Below are 18,554 nucleotides of genomic sequence, written 5' to 3'. Positions count from 1 at the left end.
GCATTTGTTGTAAGTGCATCCACATTGCTGTCAGGGAGGGAGTTCCAAGATTTTGACCCAGCGACAGTGAAGGATTTTGACCCAGCGACAGTGAAGGGATGGCAGTATATTTCCAATTCAGGATGGTGTGTGACTCCTGGGGGAAACCTGAAGATGTTAGTGTTCCCAATTACATACTGTCCGTGTCCATTTAGGCAAGTTTGCACGGTGCTGTTGTAAGGAGCCGTGGCAAATTACTGTACTGCAGTTTGGAGGTGCTACACGCTGCAGGTGTGTTGTGCTAGTGATGGAGGGAGTGAATGTTAAAGGTGATTGATGAGGAACCTATCAAGATGGCTGCTTTGTCCTTGATAACCTCCAGCTGCTTGTGTTGCTGGAGCTGCACTCATTCAAGCGAGTGGGAACAGGACAGGCTGATGGTTTACAATTTGCACCCAAGACTTGGTATAAATGGTCAGGCTGAACATGCAAAGGAAATGTAGGCCATTTTGGTTGTTGCTAGGCGCAGTTATTAAGTAAAATTACTTAAATAGCCAGTAACACTGTTCCTTCAAATTCTGTTTGTACAAAGTTTTATTGGTTAACATTATTTTACCACACCAGCCAAGTTGCCGTTGAAACAGTCGCGTTGTTGTTACGTGATTCCATTTTCTTTGCATCACACTTTGTTCACAGTCTCTCTGAAGATTGAGTGGGTTTTACCGTCTTGCATCATTGATTTTGTCTATATATGTGTTTGTGGAACCCACCTCTTCATTCACCTGAGGAAGGAGCTGTGCTCCGAAAGCTAATGATTCGAAACAAACCCATTGGACTTTAACCTGGTGTTGTAAGACTTCTTGCTGTTCTCTGAAGATTGTTAGTATCTGGAACTTTCTTCCCCAGAGAGCAGTGGCGGTCGGGTCAGTGAACAGATTCAAGGCTGAATTAGACTGATTTTTGGTGGACAAGGGAGTCCACGGTATTTTGGCAAGAAATGTGTCTAGGTTTTAACCCGTTGTGCTTTTTATTTGAAAGTAATGGTGTGGAGGAAACCCTGGAAGAGCCAGCTCCAGAGGCTGAGCCTGAGCCCGAATCAAAAACCGAGGAGATAAAGCCCGATCCTGAGCTGGCCGAAAAGAATGTGGAAGAGTTGGAGGAAAAGGCTCCATCTCCTGCCCCAGTGGAACCAATTTCACAAGCGCAGGAGGCTCCCAAGGTTAATACCAATCATCCTCATTGATAAGATTGCTTTTAGCGGCAGGTGTAACTTGTTAATCATTGTCCTGTAAGCCTAATTTAAAAAAAAACAAAAGTACTTTCCAAGTAAAATTACAGGTCTGATAAATTATGTAAGTTGTACAGATTACCAAACTAACTCAATATTAATATAAAATCATAGTTTGTAAATGGTAAGTTGTAGCGGTTTTAATTTGACCGTTACACCGATGAAATAGACATGTTAAATGCAATTGCCCGATATAATTAGCACCAATAAGTTGCCAGACTGCAATCTTGCCCTATTTAAAGGCTCAGGAAGTTTTTATATTTGAGGGGATGCTTTATTTATTGATAGTAGCATAGGTATGTGTTGCATTCCCTGCAGGCTTTCTCCTGGGCCTCAGTGACCAGTAAAAATCTGCCTCCTAGTGGTACAGTTTCTTCCTCTGGAATTCCTCCCCATGTTGTTAAAGCACCACCCTCACAGGTAATCTGTGAATGGACTTGCATATAGTATAAAAATTAATTCAAATTGCTTTTCTTCAAAAGATAAGCTTAGATATTCTGTCTGTTTTTTTCAATTTGGATTAGGTAACAATTAAATTAAACAAAGAGCTGCTAGCATAGATATTTGTGTTAGTTATTGTTAGTACGTACCCTTGATAAAGTAATGTCAGCCGATTACTAGAGGAAGACTGCGTTTGTTTTAGGCAGGAAGTTGTCAATCAAGCCTCTTTGATTTTTCCATGCGTGTACTCGGTTTGTTACTTGTTGCATTGAGCCAATATAGCCACTTCACTATTTTCTTTTTCTTCCCCCCCCCCACCCCACCCACTTTTAATTCCAGCAAAGAGCTGAAGCTAAAACAGAAAGCCAGGCGCAACCCCCGCGGCCTCATGACCAGCGACCCCGGGAGAGGCAGGGGTTAATGTCCCGAGGACCGAGAACAGGTAAGCTGTACAGATTTTACTAAAAAAGCTCAATAACACAAAATAGAACAGATTTACATATATGATGGGATTGATAAAGATTCCCAGAACTGACAGGTTGTAACCATCGGGGAAGATTGGACAGACTAGGGCTGTTTTTCCTTTGATAGGGTGGGCAAAGATGTTTCCACTTGTGGGGAGACCAAATCTAGGGGTCATCTATATAAGATGGTCACTAATAAACCCCATAGGAAATTCTTTGCCCAGGGAGTGGTGAGAAATGGAACTTGCTACTGCAGGGAATGGTTGAGGAAATTACAGTCGATATTGTTTCAGAGGAAATTGGACAAAAACGTGGGAGAAAGGGTTAGAAGATTATAGGATTAGAGGGACGTCTATTTGTGCTGAGCAAAAACACCAGCAAGGACCGTTTGAGCCAAATGCCCTGTGCCTGTAAATTCGAAATCCATAATATTGGGCAGTATTTATAAAATGGGAAGCTGGGATGATAGCTGATGTGGATGATTTGCCCAACGTATTTGGGTTTGGATTCAGCCCCAGCAGACATGATGGCAGATCGTCACTCTCCTAGCTGCATGTGGCATGAGTTTGATGATCTCAGTGCAATACCCAGGCAGCATAAAAGCACCGGATTTTGGCATTAATTGGCAATTTTGTTCTGGAAAGAGAGTCCACAGAATCCCCATGGTGCAGAAGGAGACCATTTGCCCCATCGAGTGCACTGACCCTCCGAAAGAGCACCCCACCTAACCTGCACATTGTTGGACTGTGGGAGCAAACCGGAGCACCCGGAGGAAACCCACGCAGACACAAGTGCAAACTCCACACAGACAGTCACCTGAGGCTGGGATTGAACCAGGGTCCCTGGCGTTGTGAGGCACCAGTGCTAACCACTGTGCCACCCCGAGTCCAGAGGATAATGTCAACACTGGTGCTATAAAGGGTATTCTTTTGTGGTGGGACAGAATACAGAGCTCTGTGTCTGCCCTGAGGATACTTGACACAGACTGGGGCATTGAAATAATAAACGTTACCTTCCACGGTGCTAACATTGTACATTGCAGCAGGTAAACATTTAGGCCAAAACTATAGATGGGATGCTGGGATCCTGAAATGTAAGTGAACACAGTTGAGTGCTGGCCTAGAGGAAATTGGTACAGAGTTTGAAAATGGCATCAGCTTTGGTGTGAGCAGACGTTAACAGAGAGTGGAGGATTCCAGGCCAGTCTCCAGCCTGGAGGTGAGCAAATGAGGTGAGGTCAGGAGTAGCAGTGGGTGATGGAGGAAATATGGAATTCGAAACCCAGCTCAGAGTCAAAACATGTGAAATAGTTACCAGTGATCGCCATGGAGTTACTGACAAGTGACGAAGGTTTAATAGCTTTAGTTACCCAGGACTGAGTGTCAGTGTGATGGCATGAATGAAATGAAAATTGCTTATTGTCACAAGTAGGCTTCAAATGAAGTTACTGTGAAAAGCCCCTAGTCGCCACATTCCGGCGCCTGTTCGGGGAGGCTGTTACGGGAATCGAACCGTGCTGCTGGCCTGCTTGGTCTGCTGTCAAAGCCAGCGATTTAGCCCTGTGCTAAACAGCCCCTCATGGAGATTGGGGCGTGGCTGTGGTGGGGTACAGGAGTTGGTGGAATGATAGAGACACGTGCCATTGGCATACGCTGGAAGCTAAGCTCGTGTCAGTGGCAGGCATTGCCAAGTTGCAGCATATAGACGGGGAGAAGAGTGAGACTCGAGGCAAATATAGTTTGGGCACAGAAGCTTCAGCGACAACTGGATGAGCAAGACCCCTAACTCACGAGCAACAAACTATTGCATCACCGTTTCAAATGTTTTTTAAAGTAGGCATTAGTTATTTATTTGTACAGGGTGGGTGAACAATTTAAAATGCAAAACGGGTTTTAAAATCAGTATCAAATGGATGTGTTTTGTGTTGCAGGTCGAGATATTGAATCCAATGAGATTGAGAGTAGGAGAATCATCCGTTACCCAGATAGTCACCAGCTCTTTGTTGGCAACCTGCCTCACGATATTGACGAAAATGAATTGAAAGACTTCTTCATGAGTGAGCAAGGATAACTATAGTCCAATTTAAAAATGCCCAAAGTCTTAACTGAGTAATCCTTTGCAGAACATGGATAGATTAACGTAATATAGACCAACTTGGAAATCTCAATCCGTCAATTTGTAATCGGGCAGCACTTTGCTGCAGCTTCACATTCACACATATTTTTGTGCGCCGGTGTTGTGTGTGACCTTTTGTGTATCATAATCCTAGCTTCTGAGCTCTCCAAAATCTCACCACCGGTGACTTCCAAATCCATATGGGGCCTGCGGGTACATTATTAGTTCATTTAGGGTGGGAAGGGAACCAGAACCTGTATTAAAGATCGATCAACCCGACCATGTCATGTCCATCAGACACATCGAAATACGAGAATGAATAGGCTCACTGATATATGGGGAAGAGACCACCGCCTACTGAGTCCAGGCACTTTCTCTCCCTGTAATTAAATTGTTGCATGTCCTTATCTCATCTTCCATCTGTCCTCTTTCTGAGGGTTCCCCCACTGATTTCTTTCTTTTATTTTGAAAATATTTTTATTGGAATTTTTGCACTTAATATCAAAACTTTGCAGAACAATATAAAAATAATAATAACTAATAATAATAAAGAGGGGCAGCACGGTAGCATGGTGGTTAGCATAAATGCTTCACAGCTCCAGGGTCCCAGGTTTGATTCCCGGCTGGGTCACTGTCTGTGCGGAGTCTGCACGTCCTCCCCGTGTCTGCGTGGGTTTCCTCCGGGTGCTCCGGTTTCCTCCCACAGTCCAAAGATGTGCGGGTTAGGTGGATTGGCCATGCTAAATTGCCCGTAGTGTCCTAAAAAAATGTTAAGGGGGGGGTTGTTGGGTTACGGGTATAGGTTGGATACGTGGGTTTGAGTAGGGTGATCATTGCTCGGCACAACATCGAGGGCCGAAGGGCCTGTTCTGTGCTGTACTGTTCTATGTTCTAATATCTAAAACAATAACAACATCACAAGCGGCCGCCGTGTCTGCGACAGTCGTCCCGATTCTATCATTTCCCTACATTATTTACATTAGTGTGCCCATCCTCCCTTTAGGTTGCTGATTGCGAACAGGTCTGCGCAGAGGTTTGTGAACTTTTTAAATGTCATGGAATCTCTCCTCGGACCGCCTTATCGAGAAGTTTTTTTCCAGTTTCAGGAGCTCGGCCAGGTCTGAGAGCCACGAGCCACTCCGAGGCTCTGGGTAGCGCTGCTGACCTAAAACCGAGCAAAAGTCTCAGCTTGGTGATCAGTGAGGCGAAGGCCAGGGCATCCACCCTCTTCCCTGTGCAGAGCTCTGGGTGCCCTGACACCCTGAAGACAACCACAGATGGGCACGGCTCCATCTCGACCCCCACCACCCTGGACATAGCCTTGAAAAAGGCCATTCTGAACTACGAGTTTGAGACAGGGACAGGACATGTGGATGTGGTTGGCTGGGCCCCGTTGACACCGTTCACACCTATCCTCTACCTTTGGGAAGAACCCTCTCATGCGTGTCTTAGTGAGGTTGCTCTGTGCACCACCTTGAGCTGCATCAGGTTTAGCCCGGCGCAGGAGGAGGTGGAATTGATCCTGTACATGCCTCGGTCCAGAGTCCTCCCCTTATCTCCATGCCCAGCTCTTCCCATTTCTGTCTGATCTCGTCCTGTGCGGTCCTGAGCTTTTCTGAGTCGCCTGTGGATATCATCATGTTTGTCATCCACTAACCAGTGCGGCCCTGCCCTTGTGTCCAGAATTGTGTGTCTGGGTCTCTGATGGAGAAAGTCACGTAGCTTCAGGTGCCTGAGCTCGTTCCCTTTTGGGAGTTGGAGCCTCTCTGTGAGTTCCCCCAGCGTCGCCAGTCTATCGTCAACGTAAATGTCCTTCAGTCTGTGCCGTTCTGTTCTCCCTCCATGTCCCAAATGTGGCCTCTATCCTCACCGGTGTGAACCTGTGGTCGTTGCACATGGGGCCCTTAATGGACATATCGTCCAGCTTGAAATGGCGCCTGAAACTGGTTCCATATCCTTAGCGTGGCCACTACCACTGGGCTCCCGGAGTGTGTTGGGGGCTCGGGAGTGGTGTGGTCAGGGCGTGAAGAGACATCCCCGGAGACCTCCTCCATTTGGACTCAGGCCACCTCCAGTTTCCTCAGCCACTCACTCACCCTCCCTGCGTTTGCCGCCTAGCGGTAGAATAGGAGGTTCAGTAGGGTGAGGCTTCCCACGTGTCACCCTCATTGTAAGATGGTCTTGCGTATCCTCAGCACCTCCCCCCCCCCCCCCCCCCCCCCCCCAAGCTCCCATTCGTCTGAACTCCAGCGAAAACAATCCTAATCTATTCGATCTCTCACCATACATCAGACCCGCCAACCCTGGAATCAGCCTGGTAAACCTTTGCTTCACTCCCTCCATAGCAAGAACATCCTTCCTCAGAGAAGGAGACCAAAACTACACACAATACTCCAGGTATGGCCTCACCAAGGCTCCTGTACAATTGCAGCAACACATCCCTGCTTCTATACTCGACACCTCTCACAATGAAGGCCAACAAACCATTAGCCGCCTTTACCACCTGCTGCACCTGCATGCTTACCTTCAGTGAATGATGCACAAGGACACCCAGGTCCCGCTGCACACTCCCCTCTCCCAATTTACAACCATTCAGGTAGTAATCTGCCATCCTGTTTTTGCTTCCAAAGTGAATAACCTCACACTTATCCAAATTGTACTGCATCTGCCACATGCCCAACCTGTCCAGATCTTGCTGTAGGATCCCTGCATCCTCGTCACAGTTCATCCTCCCACCCAACTTTGTATCGTCTGCAAACTTTAAGATGTTATTTTGTTCCCTCAACCAAATCATGAATATATATTTGAACAGCTGGGGTCCCAGCACCGATACCTGTGGCACCCCACTAGTTACTGCCTGCCGATTTGAAAAGGACCCGTCAATTCCTACTCTTTGTTTCCTTTCTGCCAATAATTTTTCTATCCATCTCAATACACTTCCCCAATCCCATGCGCTTTAATCTTACACCATAATCTCTTATGTAGGATTTTGTCAAACGCATTCTGAAAGTCCAAATATATCACATCGACTGGCTCCTCCTTATCAACTCTACTAGTTCCCACTTCAAAGAATTCAAATAGATTTGTCCAACATGATTTCCCCTTCACAATCCATGCTGACTCTGACTGATCCTACCACTGTTTTCTAAATGCTCCGCTATAACGTCCTTGTCTTTAAGACAGAGATAGTTAGGTTCTTGATTAATAAGGGGATCGGGGGTTATGGGGAGAAGGCAGGAAAATGGGGATGAGAAAAATATCAGCCAAGATTGAATGGCGAAGCAGACTCGATGGGCCGAATGGTCTAATTCTGCTTCTATGTCTTATGGTCTTAAAATAGATTCAAGAATTTTCCCCATTACCAATGTTAGGCCTACTGGTCCATAACTCGCTGCTTTCTCTCTCCCTCCCTTTTTGAATATCGGAGTGACGTGAGCTACCCTCCAATCTGCAGGGACAGTTCCAGAGTCTATAGAATCCTGGAAGATGACCACCAATGCATCCACTATTTCTAGAGCCACTTCCGGAAATATTCTGGGATGTAGATTTATCAGGCCCTGGGATTTGTGAAGAAGAATTTGGGGATGAAGATCGTCAGTTATCTGAAAACGAAGAGGAACCGAGGCAACATGTTCATTTTGATCGTCTCTACCCTTCCCACTGGTGAACGAGGGAGTGAGTCCCATCTTTACAGATCTCTCTTCCCCATCTCCACTAGGCTGGAGAGGTTCCATTTGTGGAGCCTCCTCCAGGTGTGGGCCACCTGGATCCCCAGGTACCTGAACTTCGTTTGGTTCACTTTAAACGGCAGTTCTTCCAGCTCCATTTCTTGCTCTCGGGGATTCATCAGGAAGATTTTGCTTTTTCCTAGGTTGAGCTTATAACCTGAAAAGGCACCAAACTCCCTAAGGAGTCCTGTTATCTTTCCCATGCTGGCTAGTGGATTAGACATGTAGAGGAGCAGGTCATCCGCATAGAATGTGACTATGCTCCCTGTCCCCCCTCCGAATGCCTGTCCACCACTCTGCCGATCTAAGGATGATGGCCAGTGGTTCGATTGCCAGTGCGAACAGGAACGCCGATAGCGGGCATCCTGCCTTGGTCCCCTGTGCAGCCAAAAGTATTTGGAGCTGGTAGCGCTCGCCTGTACGTTCGCCGCAGGAGTGCTGTACAGGAGCTTCACCCACACGGTCAACCCTGCTCCAAACCCAAACTCTTCAAGTACCTCCATGAGGTACCTCCATTCTAATCAATCGAAGGCTTTCTCAGCGTTCAGGGAGACGATCACCTTTGGTATCGTGTCTGATGTTCGCTGTTAGCTGTCTGCCCTCGACAAACCCGGTCTGATCTTCCGTAATCACTTCAGGCAGTCAGCTCTCCAGGTGCCTCGCCAGTGCTTTCACCAGGACTTTCATATCGGTGTTTAAGAGAGAGACGTGTATCTGGCCCACACTCTGTTGGGTCTCTGTCCTGTTTTGGGGATCAATGAAATGGAGTCCCAGGCCAGTGTTAGTGGCAGGGCCCCCTTTGGCAGTGATTCGCTGAACATCTCCCACAAGTGCGGGGCCAGCGCTGCTGTAAATCTTGTGAAAAAATCAACCGGGAATCCATCCAGTCCCAGCGCTTTCCCTGGCTGCGTGAAATTAATGCATTCCACGATTCCGCCCAGCTCTAGTGGTGCTTCCAGCCCTCCTTTCCTGTCCTCCCCCATCACCAGCATATGAAAATGAAAATCGCTTTATGTCACAAGTAGGCTTCGTTGAAGTTACTGTGAAAAGCCCCTAGTCGCCACATTCCGGCGCCTGTTCGGGGAGGCTGTTACGGGAATCGAACCATGCTGCTGGCCTGCCTTGGTCTGCTTTCAAAGCCAGCGATTTAGCCCTGTGTCCTAAACAACCCCAGTCTGTTGAGGAACTAAGAGCAATTTAGCATGGCCAGTCCACCTAACCCGCATATCCTTGGACTGTGGGAGGAAACCGGAGCACCCGGAGGAAACCCACGCACACACGGGGAGAACGTACAGACTCCGCACAGACAGTGACCCAAGCCGGGAATCGAACCTGGGACCCTGGAGCTGTGAAGCAACTGTGCTAACCACTGTCCCTTGCTGTCCCTTGTCTGCTATTACTTTCGGCTGCCCAGGGGACGAAGGCAGGGGTGCTGCCCCTTGTGCTACCGTGCTGCCCCTGTGACTGGCCTTGTCTCCATATTTGTCGAAGGCCCCCATGCCTGGCAGAGCAGATGGACTACCTTCTGTGTGGAGAGTAGGTCAAATTCCATCTGCAACGTTTTCTTCTCCTTCAGTTGCACAGTTGGGGCAGTGGAGTATCGCCGGTCCACCTCCAGTACGGAGTCGATCAGCCGCTGCTTGGCTGCTCTTTCTTTCCTGTTCCTAAAGGCCCTATGGGCTATGATCCCCCACTCCGCCATCACCACCTTCAGTGCCTCCCAGAACGTGGAGGGTGAGACCTCCTTGTTCTGGTTGCAGGTTACGCAACCGTTGATGGTTTGGGATATTCTTGTACAAAATTCCTCATCAGCGAGGAGAGCTGCAACCAGCCTCCATGGGGGGGACGTTGGACCCGACCCTTCTCCAAACTCACGTCCATGTAATATGGCGTGTGGTCAGTGATTACAGTCGGGGAGTATTCCGCCTTCGTTACCCCTGGAAACACCATCTTCCACACGTCAATAAAGGGCAAAAAAGGTGTATAACATGAATAGGCCTTGTGCACGTGGGAGAAGAAGGAGAATTGTTTTTCTCTCGGGTGATTGAACCTCTCTCTCTCTCCCCCTCTCTCTCGCTCTCTCTCTCTCTCTCTCTCTCTCTCTCTCTCTCACTCTCTCTCTCTCTCCCCCCCCCCCCCCCCCCCCCCCCCACACACAATCATGATGAGTCGGTGGTGTCTGGGATTTCGTTCATTGTGTTTTTTACCGAATTCTACGTTCCAGTTCAGGGCCTATATATTTACCAAGACTAATGCGGGCCTTTCCAGGTTCCCGCTGACCATCCCACATCCATCTCTCTGTCTCCTGTAGGAAGACTGCGTCCTCCCTCAGTCTCTTGAGATTGACGAACAGCCTGGATCTCTTCACCCGCCTGCTGAGACCCCTCATGTTCTATGTTACTATCTGGATTTGGCCCCCTCTCCCCACCCCCAAGGGATCCGGACCTGCCCTCACTCACAGGCCATTCAAGAAGCTGAGTAGTTCCTCAATTTCGCAATCTCCACATGTTGTCTGCTTCAACCAATGCTGTACCCTCCACCATCTCTCTCCCTATGCCCCTCTGTTTCAACCCCTGTACCCCCTACCCTTGTGCTCCCCCTCCCCCTTGGCTTTACTCCCTTCTCTACCTTTCTCAAACTCCCCACCCTGTTTTTTCGTTTGGCCTTCCTTTCCTGTTTTTCCCTTCCCCTCTGCCAGGCGCTCCCTCCCACCTGCCTCCCGGGAGGCCCCCCCAGTGAAGAAGGATTTGGGATGAAGATCAGGTGTGAGCTTCCCACTTGCCCCCTCTCGCGCTCTTTGCCCACCGCAGGATCTGCTCTTTGTCCTGGTACCTGTGGAGCTTCACGATTATCGCTCGCAGTGGTTCCCGCCCTGGGCCGCTGCTGAAGTGACCTGTGGGTGTGGACTACCTCCAGGGCCTTGGCGACGCCCTCCTTCCCGACCAGCTTCCCGAGCATTGCTGCTGCGTATTCTGTGATGTTTCTCCCCGCCATTCCCTCCGGCAGCCCCGCGATTCTCAGGTTTTACCGACGCGCTTGGTGCTCCTGCGCCTGAACCAGGCTCGCTGCCTCGGCCTCGAGTGCCGCAATCCCGTCCACTTGGTCCTTGGCTGCTTTTCTGAGGTTCCGAGTTGTCTTTACCTGGACCTCTAGCCACGGTTCCATATTGTCCATTGCCTCCCTCATGGCGGCCGCCGGGCCGTCCACTGCCACCTCAATGGCTCATCTCCCCCTGTCTCTGGAGCTCAGAGGTGATGAAGCACGTCAGTGTGTCCATTGTCTCCTGGGTCTGCGCTGGGAGCTGTGCGGGGTCGGCCCTCACTGTTCTGTGCCTCCACGTGCGGTTCTCTGCTGCAAGACGGAGGTTTCTCTCCCCTTCACTTCACTGGTATTTCAGCTGGGCGGCCGATTATTTCTCATACTGCTTGCCAGCGGATGCCCTGATTTCTATTCTTTGCTGCCTTCGCTTCCTGTCCCAAAAAGAGGCCAGTTCACATTCTGGTCTTCTCCATCCATGCCGTCTTGGATCTTCCTTGTGCACATTTTCCAGGTGTTTTATCTTGCATGACCTTTTTTTCCAAACACTCCCTGCCTGCTCGCATTGCGTGTCCAAAATATGTGAGCTTCCTGGAAATATTTTTCTCTTAACACCAATTTAATGGACGCTTGGCTGTCCATTATACACATAATATCTGTCTAACATCTTTCATTTCAAATGCTCTTATTGAGTATTGTCACTCTAATGGTCCAGCTTTCACACCACCCATCGTCACTGGCCACACAAGGGCTTTCAGAAGATTAATGTTCTTTCTAATTGAAATTCTGTAACTACTCCGCACTCTTATAAATGAGTTCACAATGCCATGACCCTAGCCTGAATTTCTTTGGTAATCTTTGCATTTTTTGCAAGGAGTGACCCAAGATAGCGTCAAGTATCAACCTGGGATGGCACAGTGGCCGTGCCAGCGACCCGGGTTCCATTCCGCCTTGGGTCACTGTCTGTGTGGAGTCTGCACGTTCTCCCTGTGCCTGCGTGGGTTTCCTCCGGGTGCTCCGGTTTCCTCCCACAGTCCAGAGGTGTGCAGGTTAGGTGGATTGGCCATTCTAATGTCACCCTAGGTAGTTATGGGGGCGGTGTGGAGTTTGGGCCTAGGTGGGGCTGCTCTTTCGGAGGGTGGGTGTAGACTTGATGGGCTGAGTGGCCTACTTCTGCACTGTATGGATTCTATTCTATGTTTCACAGTAATGTCTGCTTCTCCAGCCTGCTCAAGTACCTTTTATTGCTCACCTTGTTTCTGCATTTGGAAGTTTAAACTTGTTTTTTCTTTTGCACTGCCTAGGTTTTGGCAATGTGGTTGAGCTCCGTATTAATACAAAGAGCAGTGGGGGAAAGCTGCCCAACTTTGGATTTGTGGTGTTTGATGATCCAGATCCTGTCCAGAGGATCTTGAGCGCCAAGGTAACAATTGAACAAACAAACTTGCATTTATATTTTGCCTTTTGCAATCTCGTGGCATCCCAGTGTGCTTTAGAGTCACTGAACGACCTTTGAAGTGTAGTGCCTATTGTAATGTACCAAATGTGACGTCCATACTGCACACAGCAAGATCCCATAAACAGCAATAATTGATGGGGTGTTTCAACCAATCGCGCCTGCTGGAAAAAGCAGCTACTTGGTCTCCAGCTAATATAGGGTCCATATAATTAGATTAAAAAGAAAGGCTTGCATTTATATCACAGCCTCAGAACATCCCAAAGTGCTTTGCAGCCAATTAAGTACTTTTGAAATGGAGTTGTTGTTTAAATGTAGTAATCGGGACAGCCACTTTGTGCACAGTAAGATCCCACAAACAGCTGTGTGATTATGAACCCACATAATCTGACCATTGTGGTGTTAGGTTGAATAATAATACCAGGAGACTTGGGGGAAACTCCCCTCCCCGCCCCTTCCTCTGATGGTGATGTAGGGTCTTTTGCATCCACCCAAGAGAACCAGTGTGGCCTCAGTTTAATATCTCACCTGAAAGGCGGCAGCTCAGAGTGCAGTGCTCCCTCCACTGCATTGGGTGTGGCAGCCCGGCTCATGGGCTCAAGCCTGGAGTGGGGAATTGAATCCGTGTTCTTTTGGCACTTGAGGTAGGACCCACTGGGCTGACACTTGCCTGAAACAAGCCATCGCCAGAAAAAACATTTTTTATGTACGCGAGTGGAATTTGCATCCAGCTACCACTAAAACTGAAATCTGTGTCCACAGCCGGTCATGTTCCGAGGTGAGGTCCGCTTGAATGTGGAAGAGAAGAAAACCCGAGCTGTTCGCGAAGGAGAGCGTAGAGGCGGAGATGATCGCAGGGACAACCGCCGCAGCGACAGGGGCTCTGGCCCGCGCAGTATGATTGGCGGTGGGATGATGCGGGACCGTGACTCCCGGGGACCGCCGCCCAGGGGTGGCATGGCACAGAAGCTGGGTCCTGGACCTGGGAGAGGTGGACTGCCCGGTGAAGGTCGGTTTGCTGGACCCCGTCGCTAAGCACCACTGCTCCTGATCTCTCGCTGGTGACACCATACTCTTCATTTTCTCTCTCGTTTCGCGTTATTGTTAATTTTGGCTTTGGAATGTGACACAGCCTGTTTTACATCTCTTTGTGAAAACAAGCCCTCTTTTTACCAGTTACATCAAAGTGATCATTTTCCCTATTTTTGGAACAGGATTTAAGCAAAAAAAAAAGAACATTGTATAAGGACCTGGAAAACAACAAAACAAAAGGCTTTGATTTAATTGGAACCCATTTTAAAGGTCTGAAGATTCACCCATTTAGAAGCAAAACACAACCTCAGGCCTTTGGTGCAACTTGGCTGCTTTATTTTATAAATGTGTCAAGTTTCTGCCCAATTCTATTGAGGCAAACAAATTGGTGCAATTGGAGAAGTTTGCCTTGATATTTTTCTTTTTAGAAATACTAGGCTCAAGAACTTGCGTTCATGCACTCATCATAATGCACTAATGGGTACTGCAGGAGGAGACGGGTGAAAATCCAGCCACTTTGACAAGGGAAGGAGGACTGACCAGATGTGGGCTTTGAATCTTATACTTGCTGTGACCAACATATTTTCCCACATCTGTGAACCTTAATGGACAACGTTTGAAATAGTTTCAGATGGAGATGGATTTTTTTTTTCTTGAACTAAAAATTGAAATACAAAAGCAATTGTGAACTCATTAACAGCCCTGAACTCGAGTTTGGTGGCACGTCCGCTAGTTTTTCTATCTACCCCACTGCAATACAGGGATGCCTCGCTGCTCGACCCCGATTTTCTTTCCCTTGATCTGTGCAGTTATGAATGTGCAGCGGAAAATCATAGCTAAACTTTACTGTTTCAGTTCTTTCAATGTGATGGTGCCTTCTATTGATACGTCATTCCAGTCTCACTGGCAACTCTTCTACGGATTGTACTAACTGCTGTGTTGTACAAAGCCAAACAGCTGTAAAACCTTACGGAATCACTAGTGTGTTGACAAAAATGCAAAGATGTGAAAAGCTGCAGCATCCTTGCTTGGGGGGGGGGGGAGGATCGAAGAAAGAAGAAAATTGCACAATGTCCATTCACCTATTCTGACTATCGTGAGCTCAGTGTTTTTTGTACCGTTCCTGCACCCTGATGCTTGTATCTGCATGTTTGTGTTTAACGTTGGAAAATTGGGTATTTAAAATCAAAACCCATTGCTGTTACCTTAGTGAAAAATATGCAAGGAGTATGGTCGTGCATATAACGGTTATTTAAAGATGTGTGCTCATCTGTATGATTTTTGACCTAGTCTGTATAGAGTGTAACATTGAGGGAAAGTTACATTACGCAAAGTTTAAAACTGATGGCCGCCTGTTCTTTCTTGAAAAAAAAAATTAAGTAAGCGACAGTTTTGGTCAACGTAAAGGATGCTGCAGCTTTTAATCCAGGAACAGCAGCTTTACGTGCTCCATTTATGCCAATGTTTGGCTTCACCTAAACAACAACTTAAAAATGAGTGCAAGAAGTGTTAAAATAACCTGTGAGAGCGTGGTACAGATAAAAGCTGTTGCTTGTAATGAGTGATGTCATTAAGTCACAGCTTCTAGCAGCAATGCACATTTATCAGTAGCACAGTGATTTGTTTACATGCACAATTTGAGGCTGTCCCTTGTTGACTGTTCAGCAAAACTGGCGGACACATGGTAAAGTTTACTTGTTTCTAGGTGTCGACGGAAAGGAGAAATGTGTCTGCTGGTTTTGATTTTTGTTTGAAAATTTCTGAGGTCTTCCTTGTTTGATGGTAGTCTTGCACTATTTCTCAAAATCCGGGATACATTAGCAGTTTTTGTGTTTCCAATCTTGTTTAAACTTATTTCCGACTGATATCTACTTCAGATTTATTAACGTGGCCTGGAAATATTGTACTTGAAGTTTCCATCGGGCAAGAAAGGGTTACTGTCTCTTTCCTTCCGCGCCCCCCCCACATCCCTCACCTCAAATCTTACTTGAAACCCTCACCCTGGACGCAGAACTTGGTTTCAGTATTGTTTGCACAAGTTCATTGCCAAGCAGTTTACCAGAGTTTTTTTTTCTGCTGTACTAATTGCTACACCTCACCAGCATTGAACTTCAGTTTCACTTCAAACGACTTCTGGGACGGAGTACTAATCTCTGAAAGTGCTTGCCTGCAAGTTTAGTTAATTTGAGAAAAGGCAGATGAGTCATCCTTCAATCTGACTTGCTTCTCGCTCTCTTTAAGTATTGATCAAACAAACAAACAAAACATAATAACCAGAATCTGGTAATATCAGAATGTGGTGACTTGCTGGTGGTTTTACTTTTCACTGAATTTAATTGTGTGCTCTAGTCCTGTTTCCTCATTCCCTAGAATAGTCGATAATACCCCAAAAGCAAAGTTAGTAGACTTTTCCCACTAAGAGTGTTGTTACTGGGTGGCACTCGATGCTGGTATATGTTACTGTACTTGAGCAATATCATTCCATTTTGCCAATGGGATGGACCTTACCATCTTGGCTTCTGTGGGTATTGTAGATAATGGTTTTCCATCTTCAAAAGCTGATATGTTTGGCCATCTTCTGCTCTTAGAGCATAGTAGTAGTTACACATGTTGCAGGTGGCAAATCTTCATTTTTGATTTTCATTTTTTTTGAATGTGTTGGACTAAACATACAATAAACTACTGATGTCTGAAGCATTCAAATTGGTCTTCAGTTTTGTAATTCCTGTGTCATGGTTTTAGAATTTGCACCTTTCATGTCTTTGATGTCCCAGCAACCAATGAAGTGCCATTTTGAACTATAATCCCTTTGTCTGCCTTCCTTGCAGGTGACATGTTCCATATGGTGATCAGAGGAGTAATTGTGGTTGAGGATTTGAATGTTTGAGCCATAAGAACATAAATAGGAGAAAATGGCCATTCAGCCCCTTGATCCTGCTCGGAAGCAGGCCCAATAAGGCCACGACCTCAATCCCACTTTGCCTGTTCCCCTCAACTCCCCTACGTTTCAGACCATGGGTTATTGGAGAGCCCCCGACTCTTCAGCAAGGCCGTAAGAGCCTTTATATCTGGGGGTAAAGTCGGGTGGATCTCACTTTGGCACCTCCAATAATGCAGCACCCTCTCATTATTGCCCTGGTAGACGGTAAGGACCTTGATTAGGGTTGGAACTCCTAACACTCGTGCGCACGAGCATTCCACCAAGCTGCAACTTTAATGTTTCTTTTGTGGGACAGCCAAATCTGTGTAAATATTACCAGTAAAATGCTGATCTCGTATCCTTGCAACACAAATGATATTCATGAGTCAGCATTTGAAGTGTTGCCAAAAAGCCTTTGGCACGTTTCCAGTATGTTTGCAACCTCAGTACTCACTGCAATTTTTGCTCTGATGGGATATTGATTGAACAATTGCATAGGGTAATGGAGGAAAAAAAATCTGCAGCCTTTTAAGATTGCAGCGATTGGGCGGGGATGATATGTGGAGGCTGTACATTTCTGTTGATATATCATTTGAAAGGCTTCTCTTGAATGCAGAATTCATGATTATGCAGGAGGATTAATTTCGAAGCATGTTTATGTACTCTTCGATGTAGACTCGATGCTTCTGCTGCACAGCTTAAATGTTGACCTGTTAGTCAGCTTGTTTCTTGTGTTATGGTTGAACCTTTTTGAAAAAACAAATAATGTGCCTGGTTTTATAAGTGTTGTATACATATTTATCACCAATTAGAATTGTGTTTGAACTTTTTTGCTCCCTCTTGTACTTAAAAGGGCTAATTGTCCAGTGGTTTGTGTAAAAAAAAAATATGCCCAATTTCTTGTTCTAACGGTCCTTTCTCTATTGCATTGTTTTTGATAAAAAATAATAATCCGTACTTATGAATTCTGTCATTGGTAAAATTAAATGTAAGTGTATGGACAGCAGCTGGCCAATATTGTTGAGCATAATTCACATACAAGGCTACTACAGATAATCTTTATTAGTGTCACAAGTAGGCTTACATTAACACTGCAATGAAGTTACTGTGAAAATTCCCTCCTCGTCAAATTCCGGCGCCTGTTCGGGTACACAGAGGGAGAATTCAGAATGTCCAAATTACCTAACAGCACATCTTTCGGGACCTGTGGGAGGAAACCAGAGCGCCCGGAGGAAACCCACGCAGACACGGGGCGAACGTGCAGACTCCACACAGACAGTGACCCAAGCTGGGAATCGAACCTGAGACCCTGGCGCTGTGAAGCAATAGTGCTAACCACGTTGCTACTAATAGCTTTGGAGTTGGCAACCATCATCCAGTTGCCCACATTGACACTTTGACCTAATTGGAAGTGGAAGAGTTGAAGGCTGAATAGCTTCCACCTGGTTCCTATGTTCCCGCGCAATACATCTCCAAATCTACGCTTAATATTCTCTTTACACCAGTCTCTTCATTGGTGACTCATAAGACAAAGAATTTAGATCTGTTATGCCTTTGAAGCACTTGTTTCTGAAGTACAGTAATAAGATGGCCTTGCATGTTAATGTTTCCTGGAGTATTTGATTACTGCCCTGGCCTCAGATCCTGGCTGCACCTGCTTGTGTTTTGGTCACTATTCCACAATCAAACATGTGCATCTTTCAGAAGCTGATTAACCTGTAATCCTGGTGAGAGAAGGTTACTAAAGCAAACTCATTTCTGAAAGCTGCCGCCTAGATTCCTGCAGTGGAGCTATTATAAGGCACAAAACCTCCCTCTCTGAACGGCACAGTGGTTAGCACTGCTGCCTCACAGCTCCAGGGGCCAGGGATCGATTCTGGCCTTGGGTGACTGTGCGGTGTTTGCACATACTCCCCGTCTCTGAGTGCTCCAGTTTCCCCCCTCAGTCCAAAGGCATGCCGGCTAGATGGATTGGCCATGCTCAAATTTCCCTCAGGTGTCCAAAATTGTTCAGATTAGGGGAGTGAGCCTCGGTAGGCTCTTTCAGAGGTTTGGTGCAGACTCGGGCCAAATGGCCTCCTTCTGGACTGTAGGG

At 46.9% G+C, this 18,554-nt stretch overlaps 1 protein-coding gene across 2 annotated transcripts in view; it reads left to right on the top strand.

Annotated features, from left to right (window-relative positions):
- LOC119963553 (ras GTPase-activating protein-binding protein 2-like) overlaps nucleotides 1-17,416 on the top strand; it is a 29,772-nt gene extending 12,356 nt beyond the window's left edge. The window contains exons 7-12 of one of the 2 annotated variants that reach the window (XM_038792852.1): nucleotides 1,018-1,198; nucleotides 1,586-1,687; nucleotides 2,048-2,150; nucleotides 4,103-4,228; nucleotides 12,356-12,474; nucleotides 13,270-17,416. In XM_038792852.1, coding sequence (XP_038648780.1) covers nucleotides 1,018-1,198; nucleotides 1,586-1,687; nucleotides 2,048-2,150; nucleotides 4,103-4,228; nucleotides 12,356-12,474; nucleotides 13,270-13,542 — 904 coding nt within the window. In that variant the 3' untranslated portion in view covers nucleotides 13,543-17,416. The remainder of the gene's footprint in view (nucleotides 1-1,017; nucleotides 1,199-1,585; nucleotides 1,688-2,047; nucleotides 2,151-4,102; nucleotides 4,229-12,355; nucleotides 12,475-13,269) is intronic. The other variant, XM_038792853.1, reaches the window with a different exon arrangement.
- Nucleotides 17,417-18,554: the final 1,138 nt, after the last annotated feature.

Source organism: Scyliorhinus canicula, chromosome 3, assembly GCF_902713615.1.
Source record: "Scyliorhinus canicula chromosome 3, sScyCan1.1, whole genome shotgun sequence".
Taxonomy (NCBI): Eukaryota; Metazoa; Chordata; class Chondrichthyes; order Carcharhiniformes; family Scyliorhinidae; genus Scyliorhinus; species Scyliorhinus canicula.
This window is presented reverse-complemented; position numbering and strand designations above follow the sequence as displayed.